Consider the following 11,153-nt stretch of genomic DNA (forward strand, 5'->3'; position numbering starts at 1 on the left):
TGCAGTAGGGTAGAGTGTTACATGAATTCTTGTAACGTGGCGAAAATTTTCGCGACTGAGGTTTTCGTATAACATGGCTTGATCTATAGTGTGCTAGATAATAAGATTAGAGTATGTAAAGAGTATTGGATTGGAGACGTTAAAAATTTAGATATTTTGTAGAGCGATTAACTAGACATATTGCAAAAGCGTATTTTCAGTGTGATATAATTCCAGTTCTACGGAGTTCGTCGAAACAATTCGTGTTAAATTTATCACTTTACGATTATTAAGATCGCAATGATGCATTTATAAAAAACTTATTCGATAAATTCCCGTCATTTGACACATCGCGATAATACTGGCGAAAAATCGAATTAAATGCACGTCACTTTTACGAAGCAATATTAAATAAACAGCTGCCCTTAGGATTTCCCAAAGCTAGTTAGAGTCTTACGAGAATCTCTGCGAGATTCCTTCCTCCGTAGCATTGCTAATAAATGAAACATTACACGAGCAGCATCATACCGCAGATATACACTTTTGAAATTGCATTTCGTTTTTCGAAAGAGTTGCAGCAGCGATCGCCGCACGAAGTGAGGTAAATGGCAAACGTTGGACTGTACTCACCCGTCGCGGTCTGGGTCTGCAGGAACAGTCCGACGATAGAAACCAGGACGTAGATGTTGTAGCGGGGTGCCAGGATACCCCGTCGCAGGGTCGTCATCTCAGGCGTCCCCCGCCAGGTAGCCGTCCGAGCTGCCGCGTGTCCTGCCGGCTGTCCTGCCGGTCGTCCTCCGTGCTCGTTCGTCAGCTTTGGCTTCACGACTTCCGGCTTGGGTCCGGGCAGCACCGCGCCGCGTAGTCCTCGTGCTTCACATCTCATCTGCCTCCTTACGGTCGGTTACCACGACACCCGAAGCGCGACTGCGTTTTTCCACCGAATAATCGGGCGCGCCCGCCTCCGTATTACCGTCGTTTCTACCACGTATCCGTTCGGCACCTCCTACCCGCCGGCCTCGTCATTTACACACCGTTCGCTGAAAACGTTCGATCGTTTACGCGCACGATCCTCTCCCGTTCACGGCGGCTCCTTTCAAAAAACCGACTCCGTGCCCCGTCTCTCGTCTCCGCACTGGCTCGATCACCGCGCGCGCCGTGGATACGGTGTTGTGCACGCGTGCAGCAGCGCGGCCGCGCTTCCGATCGGCAACCGACGCGACGACGACCGTCCTCTTTTTTAGTTCTCCTCCGCTGGCCTTCCCCGCTATTCGGCTCCGTCAGTCTGTGGTACGACGACGTCGGCGACGCGACTATCGAGTCGCGACGATCGACGATGATCTCACGGTGCGGCGCGTCGCGTCGCGGCGCCGGCTCGCGAATCGGTGCCACGCGACTCACCGAGTAGTACAGGGAGGTCCTTGGGACACTGTTTGCATTTTTTGGTTAACAGTGAACACAGAGAGCAGAGAAAAACAGAGAGAAGCTAGAGAGAGAGAGAAAGACAGAGAGAGAAGGGAAGATAGATAGATAGAGAGAGATAGAAAGAGAGACACGCGCACTGTGCAACCGTGTGCGTCTAGTCGGACAGCAGGCAACCAGTCGCGACGGAAATCCCGCGCGAAATGGGACTCGTTTCAATCGAGACGCCGCGCCACCGGTGCCCACCGCGGAACGATCGTGACGCTTCGACCTCGAGACAACATCTAACACACCAATCGATCGTGCCGTCCGTTATATCAACCGCGCGCTCCGTCGAATTTCCTCCTGCTCGTGTTTCTCTGTCCGTTCCGTTCCGTTCCGTTCCGTCCGATTCGTCCGCGTTCGGCCGGGTTTCGCGGCGGTGAAACTTCACGTCCGGTGAACGCGCGGCTCGGGAGAAACTGCGAGACCCGAAGCCGAAACAGGCACGCGACGAGACGTGTCTCGACACGGGACCCCGTCCAGACCAGAGCAACAAAGAGAGAGGGAGGTGGGGAGCGAGAGAGACGGAGAGGAAGATAGAGAGAGAGAGAGAGAGGATGACGGAGAAAGAGGTGGAGGAAGAGAGCAAGAGAGGGAGAGAAGAGAGAGAGAGAGAGAGAGAGAGAGAGATCACGTGTCCGGCGAAGGAAACTCACTGAACATCACACCATCCACAAGGAGCACGGACGGGGGCTCTCTGTCGAGGAAGGCCTCGTGGCCGCGGTACGAATCGATTCGAAACACCTGTAGAGAACCGGCGGCGGCGTGTGTTCGTTCTCGTTCTCGTTCCCGGGCCCGAGCGGTCGAGTGTGTCCTGTCACCGTCCCGACCGACCGGCGGCGTTTACTTTCTCGAGCTGTCTCTCTGGAAGGCACGCGTCCTCCAGTCACGAGCCGATCATCGAGATCGGCCGACACACGGCACAACGGCGCACCATCCGCGGACCATCCGCAGTCGCAGCACCGTCATCCTCTAGACACGTGTCTAACGAGACCGCGCGCTTTCCTCTCTCTCTCTCTATTTCTCTCTCTATATATCTCTCTCTATATATCTCTCTCTCTCTTTCTCTCTTTCTCTATGCTAAAAGATGCTTTGGAGATAGAGAGACCGCACGATTTAAAACGGCGGCCTGGACCTGCCTCACACTCGATCCTCCTCCGCGGCGATCGCGTGAATCCGACGGATTTTCCCGTCGCGAGAAACTACACGGTTGGACACGGACTTGCTCGCGCGCCTCGAATCTGCTCGACTCTGCTTGACTCGACTCGACTCGGCCCGCTCTCGAGCCGCTCGAAACTCCGCGGGTAGTTTCGTGGCGCGCGGATTCGTCGATGGAAACCAGGCGCGCACGAGGCCGCCCGACAGACTGAGAGTAGCAGTCGACAGTCAACAGTCGGCAGGCAGCAGCGGCAGCAGCAGCAGCAGCAGCCAGCCAGCAGCGGCAGCAGCAGCAGCAGCAGCAGCAGCAGCAGCTAGCAGCACAAGGCGGAACGTTTCCCCGTGTGCCGAGCGAGAAGCTCTGCAAAAGCGGTCTGCACACGCGGCCGCGCTGTGTTATGCTGTCCCCACTTCCCTTCTTGGAGCGCGCGATCGCGGCTGCGGCTCTCTGCGGCTCGCCTATCTGCCTCTATGCCTCTATGTCCGCCTGTTTGTCCGCCTGCCTGTCTCATGCATGCATGCATGCATGATCGTCTCCTTCTCCACCTCCTCCTACTACTACACCACCTCCCTCCCCCTCATCCACCTCCGACTCGACCACCTCCACCTTCCTTGCCTCCTCCTCCTCCTCCTCCATCGGTACTTCTTGCATCCTCCTGCCCTTCACCGGCCCCGAGCCACCTTCCTTCCTTCCTCCGAGTGCTACGACCACCGTTCTTTCCACTATTCCCGTGCTCCTCCTCCTCCCACGCTTTCCTTATCGTCTCTCCCCTTCTTCAACTCTTTCGCCCCTTTCTTTCTTTCCATGCTGAATTCTTCTCTTTCCTCTTTTCGGCCCTTCTCTACGCTCTTACCGCGGCCCTTCCTTTTTTTACTGTACTGTACTTCTTCATTCGGTTCCTCCTTTCTTCTTTTCTTTCTCTGTTCTTCTTTCCTCATTTCCTTCTTTGTTCTTCTTTCTTCATTTCTTCTACTGTTCTATCTCTTAGGTTGCTTCTTTTTTTATTCCTTTTTCATTCTATACTACTTTATTCGCTTCTTCGCTGCTTTCTCCACTTCCCTTTTTTCTTTCCTGCTTTACTTTTTTATTTAATTAGGTCCTCGTTATTGTTTCTATTTTCTTCGGTTTATTCTTTTTCTTAACAAGTTCTCGGGTTTCTTCTTTTTACTTGGTCACATTTTATCAATCTTTCTTTGGTACCTTCTGTCAATCTTTCTTGCTACAGTTTCTTCTTCCTTTAATTTTCTGTTCCTCTCTCTCTTTTTTAATTCTTCTCTTTTGATTTATTTCTCCCTTCCCTTTTGGTGCTTTCTTTCTTTCAATATCTGTTTCCTTTCTTCTGTTATTTGTTTCTTCCTTTCTCGAGTTCCCTTTTTCCTTTTACAATTTCTTCGGCACCTTCTTCGGTCTCTTTCTTCTTTTCTTCCTCTTTTGGTTTCTTCCTTCCTTTCCTCGATTTCTTCTTTCGTTTATTATTTCTTGCGTTTCTTCTTCCCTTAGTCTGTTTTTCGCTTTCTCCATTTTTCAGTGCATGTTCTTTTTTATAATTTTTTTGGTTCTTTCTTCGGTCCTTTTATTCTGCCCTTCCTCTTCTGGCTTCTTTCTTCTTTCTTTCCTTCTTCTACCTTTCTACCTTCCTCTTCTTTTGTTTTTCTTTCTTCTTCGCTGTCTTCTTTATTTCTGTTTCTTATTCTCGGCTACCCCTTTTCCTTTTGCCTTTCGTCCCTTTCATTTTTCCTTCTCTGGCTTCTCCATTCTTCCTTTCCCTCTCTCTGTCTCTGTTCTTTTCTTCCTTCGTCTTTCTTTCTTCCTTTCCTTGTTTCACTGTTTCTTTCTTCCTTTCCTTTCTCTCTCATTTTTCCTTCCTTTCCTGTCTCACTCTTTCTTTCTTCCTTTCCTTGTCTCTCTCAACCTTTCTTCCTTTCCCTCTCCGTCATCATTCCTTCCTCTCCCTCTCCTCCTTCCCTACCTCCCCCTTCCCCTATCCAGCTATCTCTGTCCCCCACCTCTCCCTTCACAGGCGCTGGTACGCTTCTCCGTGGCACTCCGGGTCTTCTCTTCGTCTTGCGCCTCCGTCTTCTCTCCGTCTTGCGCCTCCGTCTCTTCTTGCCTTCGCCGGTCTTTTCGTTCGGCCGTCTTCTTTTTTTTTCTTCTTCTTCTTGCCGGCGACGACGCGATGCGCCTCCTTTGTCGGGGCCCCCGGATCGCTCGAGGGTATCGGACTTCGGAATCGTCCACCGGAGGGCCCCTTCTCTTTACTTCCGGTATTCCTTTCCGGAGAGCACACACGAGGAAAGCACAGGACACGGCCCTGTCGCGGCGTTACCTCGTCGCCGCGATTCCAGCCGGGAACGAAAACGATCGACGAACACAGGCACCCGCAGCCCGTTGTATTTTTTGCTCCGCCCGTGGTATTTTTAGAGCCGCGATCTCTCTCTCCACTCTACCTCTCTCTTTCCACCTCTTTCGCTCTCTCATTCTTTCTCTGCCTTTCTCTTACGTTCTCTCATTCTTTCTCTTACGGTCTCTCATTCTTTCTCTTACGTTCTTTCATTCTTACTCTTCCTTTCTCTTACGTTTTCTTTCTTTTCCTCTGTGTCTTTCTTCCTTTTCTTTTCTCTAATTCGCGAGCTCTCTTTCTTTATTTCTCTTACTTTCTCTGTCTCGCTTGATTTTGCCCTCCCTTTTTCTTTCTTTTCTTTCTTTTCCGAAATTCTATCTTCCTTTTCCATTCTCTCTCTCTCTCTCTCTCTCTCCGTCTATCTCTGTCTGTCTCTTTCTATCTGTCTTTGTATGTCTCTCTCTCTATATATATATATGTCTGCCGTTATCTACCTCTTTCTAATTTTTCTCTGTCTGTCTTTGTCTGTCTCTTATTATCTGTTTCTGTCTATCTCTTTATATCTGTCTCTTTCCGTCTGTCTTTGTATGTCTCTCTCCATATGTTTGTCGTTGTCTGTCTTTTTCTAATCTGTCTCTGTCTGTTTTTCTCTATGTGTCTATCTCTTTCTAACTGTCTCTATCTGCCATTGTATATCACTCTCTATCTGCTTATCTCTTTCTATCTGTCTCTGCCTGTTTTTTTGTATCTGTCTCGGTATGTCTCTCTCTTTATGTCTGTCTCTGTTTGTCTTTCTCTATATGTCTATCTTTTTCTGTCTGTCTCTGTCTGTCTCAGTCTATCTGTATCTGTTTGTCTCCTTTTATCTGCCTCTATCTGTCTCTCTCTATCTATCTCGGTCTATCGGTTTCTCTCTCTCTCTCTCCGAATCGTCTCGCAGCCGTTCTCCCTCCCATCTCCGTTGCATAAATTCCTTAAGAATTTTCGTAAAAAAGGAGGCGACGAGAGGTGTTGCGCCCATCCGTAGTCAGTCGTGCTTTTGTTTTTCGATGCTCGCCGAAACCGCAGGGTCGTTAACTTTTCGATCTCTTCTCCCCGAGACGTTTTCCTGAGCTCTTCCGTGAAGAGCAGCAGCCACAGTAGCGCGCGCTACTCGAGAATAGGGAGATGGTAACGAAATACTCGAGTCGGGGGCAATTTTTGTGGAAACGATAGACGGCGACGGCAGTGGCAGTGGCGGTACGGCGGTATGGCGGTGGTGGCACTGGAGGGAGAACAATGGCGCCGGGATCAAAATCACGTCCTCCTGTCACTTCTCCTTTCACTTCCTTCGCTTCGGATTTTTTGCTTTTCCGTTTCCTCGCCACGGTCGATGCCGAACCTCTCCGCTGCGACCGCGATTTAATGATACGCCGTAATTAATTGCGCCACCGGCGGATTTCGATCAATGAGTCCTTCTTGGACGATTTTATTCGATTGGGAATAGTGTTCCCGCCGAGTTTCGCGCTTCGTCTGTTGTCATTTTTAATTTTATTTCAACTGGATCTTAGTGTTTAACTCTTTGCGCTTGGAGACATTTCAAATTTTATTTTGACTAAATATTCCTTTGACGAGATCCTAGTATTTAACCCTTTGCGCTCACCGCTATTTTAAATTTTATTTTGACTGAATTTGCCTTTGACGAGATCCTAATATTTAACCCTTTGCGATCGGTGCCATTTTAACTCTAAAACTAAGTTTAATTTTTACTAGATCCTAATATTTAACCCTTTCCGTTTGGTGCCATTTCAAATTTTATTTTGACTATATTCACCTTTGACGAGATCCTAATATTTAACTCTTTGCGCTCGCCGCCATTTTAACTCTATATCTAGAATTTTTCTAAATGATCTACGATATTTATATATTTTATTATATAAGTATTTTTGTATGTTCTTTTTTACTCCCTCTCTCTCTCTCTCTTTCTCTCTCTCTCTCTCTCTCTCTCTCTTAATTTTGTAGCTTCTCTTAGGAGAAGCTAGAGAAACGAGCGATTGCCGACAGGAAACGGCGACAGAAGCGAAGTACTTGACCCAATAATGTTTCTTAAATGACTCGACCGAACATAATTTGACGTAATGATTTTAACCTACGCTGCCAGCACCCTAAGTAAATAAAACATAATCTAACTCAACTAAAATACAAACTATACCCAAATAAAAAAATAAAGCATAACTCAAGCAATAAAAACAGTACAACTCAACGAAAAAAAGGGCGCATTTAACTATAAAAATATAGCATAACTCACGCACCAAAAACACAGTAAAACTCAACTTAAGAAATCAAACACACTATCCTCAAACTAAACAAACAAATCGCGACTCAACTAAAAAAACAAATCACAACTAAATTAAAAAAACAAAGCGCACTCAATTAAAACAGCAGAGAGTTAACAAAAGACAATAGTACAGAGGAACAACACAATAAACAAATGTTTCCAGGCACAGCGTAGAACAAGGTCGAAGAAAGTCGAAAGAAACTCCTCCGGAGGATCGCGAGACAAGGGTCGCAGTAGATCAGTCCCTTCTTCCGCCACGTGTCACACGTCACCCTCAACAGAACCAAGGGCTCGCTGAAGGTCCGATTAAAGAGATTAACCCTTTGCGGTCGAAGGCGTCACTGAAAATGATTATGCCACGTTTCGAAATAATTTTTACCAAGATTATCCACTACGTGAACGTTATAACTTTACCATGGGAACACCATGGAAACGCTATAAGTTTGCAAGAACATTTTCGATTTCAGTGAAGATGGCTCCGACCGCAAAGGGTTAAATTATTTCAAACGGCGAACGCGCGAGAAACGAGCGTCCGGCGACTTCGATTGCCGCGGCGAACGTAGACCGGAAGTCACACGGGGGTGGAACGACGTCGACGGGCCAGCCGGAGATCGAAGAGGTGACGAGGGGGAGAGCGGGAAAACGAACCGGCGGCGCGACGCCCGCGGAAAAGGACACCGCGGTGTCCGGAGTCGAGAGGGTTGCACACCGACCTTGCCTCCGTCCCGGTGGCAAAGTGCAATAGTAATTGGTGGATGCACCGGTGGTACGTCTCTCTTTTATACCGGGCGGCCACGGAGAAAACGGCGCCGCCCCCTTGGCCACGTGACGATACCTTTGCAGCCGGACCTACCACGCGCTTCTTGCAGCGCACATCCCCTTCAAACGGTACCGGAACCCCCACTACGTACCTGCACCCTTCCTTCCTTCCTTCCTTCCTTCTTCCCTTATTTCGTTGCTTCCTTCCTTCCTTCTTCCCTTATTTCGTTGCTTCCTTCCTTCTTCCCTTATTTCGTTGCTTCCTTCCTATTTACCTTCTTTCTTTGCTTCCTTCCTGCCTTCCTTGCTTCCTTCTTTCTTTGCTTCCTTCCTATCTTCCTTCCTTCCTATCTTCCCGCCTTGCTTCCTTCCTCCCTTGCTTCCTTATTTCCTTGCTTCCTTCCTTCCTTATTTCCTTGCTTCCTTCCTTGCTTCTTTCCTTGCTTCCTTCCTATCTTCCTTCCTTCCTGTCTTCCTGCCTTGCTTCCTTCCTCCCTTTCTTCCATATTTCCTTGCTTCCTTCCTTCCTTGCTTCCTTATTACCTGCCTATCTTCCTGCCTTGCTTCCTTCCTTCTTTGCTTCCTTCCTATCTTCCTGTCTTGCTTCCCTATTATCCTTGCTCCCTTCCTTCCTATCTTCCTTCCTTCCATGCATCCTTCCTTCCTTGCTCCCTTCCCTATTTCCTCCTTTCCTTCCTTCTTTGCTTCCTTTCTTCCTTTCGTTTACTTCGTTTACTATTCAGTCGTAATACCCTTCTCTTGAAGAACAGAGAACAAAGGGGATGGTAAATGTCATTTTCGATGGACGCGCTGGAAGAGTCAGTGAGAATATATTTGAGCCGTTTATTTTGAAAGCGGCCTAACTCTATTTATCTTCAAATCGAGATATTTAAGGGTTTGCGTTTCAAAGAATTTAAACATATACGTATTGGATATTAATGAGTCATACTGCTTGAGTGTATTTAAGGGTGTTAAATACTTTGCACTCGGCTGTCCCCTCTCAGGGGACATCGTAATTCTAGTATATGACTAAACATTAAAGTTTATTAGCGATTTGCAACTATTATTATAACAATATATAATTTATAACATATTATTATAATAATATTATATATACATATATACATATATATCGTATACTATATAATAATATAATTGTTTCTAAGCGCTGGTAGGTAATATCCACGATGGCGCCGAGTGCAAAAGGTTAAATTTATAGTTCCTATTAAAATAGTGGCAATTATTAAGTGAATAATATGCGTTTCCTTATCAAGAATGGAGTTAGGCCACTTTCAAAATTAACATTCAGATTCATTATTATATAAATAATATTTATATACGATATATAATATACGATTTATATACGATATATAAATTTGAAGGTGCCCAAGTCCATTCAACATAATTCAAGATGCTTCAAATTGAAAAAAAAAACTATACCTAATTTATTTTACATATGAATTTATTTTACATTTAAATAGCTTTGTTTATAATCATTACCTCAAACAATATGAGATGCCATGGTTAAGCATCGTATTAAAACCCTTAAACTTACACGTCACATTACAACAAAACATAACACAAGAATCTAAATAAAATATTTACCATTAAAAACATATTTCATAAAATTTATATTATAAACTATATATCATGACAAACGTCTTTCATATAAACTTCCAAAAAATAAAATTCTCGTCCGAGTTCCCTCATTAAATTTTTCACTTAATTAATCACCATAACTGAACATTCCCATAAACGATGCTAGGACACTGATTGCGCGCTAAGGCGTCCCATTGCAGAAATAAACGAGTTTCCGTTAATAATCGGCAGCGGGGCGCAGCCCCGTAGAACGCGGGCTACCAAGGACAAAGGGCAGCAGAAGAAGAACCAGACGAAATTACTTTCTTCGCCGAGTTCGACATCGCGTCCAAAGGGACGTGTAAATAAAGCCAAGAGAGAAAACGTAGAGAGAAGACCGTTGGCCGACAAAGTCGTGAAAGAGGGACCCGGGGTAAACACGGTTGAACGAACCCATCATTTTAATGCACCGTGCAATGAAATTCTCGCGAGTTCAACCGAACTTCCTCCGCCCCCGTCGTCGACGTCGTCGTCGTCGATCTGTCTTTTATAGCGAAACTCAAGAAATCTGAAAACGATTCGGGTCTCTTCTTCTTTTCGTTCTCCTGGTTCTCATCGAGACCGCCCCCCCCCCCCTCTCTCTCGTTCTCTTTTTCACCTCGTACCACCCTCTCTCGCCCCTACCAACCGTCCAACCCCACGGTACATTCTCGAGAAAGAACGCGTCACTGGCAAAAGCAAACAATCTCTTCCTTAAGTTCTATCGTCTAGACGCGTTCTTCTTCCTCTTTCTTCGTTCATGTTAGATTTTTTTCGATTACGCAATCGAAACCTGTGCGAACTGTTACACGGACACTGAACAGGCGCTCGCGTTTTTAAATAGACGAATCGGGCAACGAGCAGCGATTATTCCCAACGAAGTGTGTACAGCTTCTTAGATTCGGAGATCGCTCTTTATTTTGTAGGATATTTTGTATTTTGTATTCTGTATTCTGTGTTATATGTTCCATATTCTTTATTCTAGAGTATATATTCTATATTCCATATTCTTTATTCTAGAGTCTATATTATATATTCCATATTCTTTATTCTAGAGTTTATAATCTATATTCTAGAGTCTATATTCCAGATTCTATATCGAATATTCTAGAGTCTATATTCTAGATTCTAGAGTCTATAATCTAGTGTCTAGAGCCTATATTCTGGAGTCCATATTCTATATTCTACATTCTATATTTTATATCCTGGATTCTATATCCTACATTCTAAATTCTAGAGTCTATATTCTAGATTCTACATTCTATATTTTATATCCTATATTTTAGATCCTAGATTCTACATTCTATATTTTATATCCTATATTTTAGATCCTAGATTCTACATTCTATATTTTATATCCTATATTTTAGAACCTAGATTCTATATCCTATATCCTAAATTCGAGAGCCTAGATTCTAGATTTTATATCATTTATTTTAGATCCTAGATTTTATATCCAATATTCTGTATTCTTCAGTCTATATTTTAGATTCTATATCATATATTCTAGCTTCTAT

At 45.4% G+C, this 11,153-nt stretch overlaps 1 protein-coding gene across 1 annotated transcript in view; it reads right to left on the minus strand.

Annotated features, from left to right (window-relative positions):
- LOC144470408 (follistatin-like) overlaps positions 1 to 1,664 on the minus strand; it is a 39,272-nt gene extending 37,608 nt beyond the window's left edge. Inside the window, exon 1 of the mRNA XM_078181493.1 lies at positions 610 to 1,664. Within this exon, the coding sequence (XP_078037619.1) occupies positions 610 to 865 (256 nt within the window). The 5' untranslated portion in view covers positions 866 to 1,664. The remainder of the gene's footprint in view (positions 1 to 609) is intronic.
- Between the last annotated feature and the right edge of the window lie 9,489 nt (positions 1,665 to 11,153).

The sequence above is a fragment of the Augochlora pura genome, chromosome 1 (genome assembly GCF_028453695.1).
Source record: "Augochlora pura isolate Apur16 chromosome 1, APUR_v2.2.1, whole genome shotgun sequence".
Taxonomy (NCBI): Eukaryota; Metazoa; Arthropoda; class Insecta; order Hymenoptera; family Halictidae; genus Augochlora; species Augochlora pura.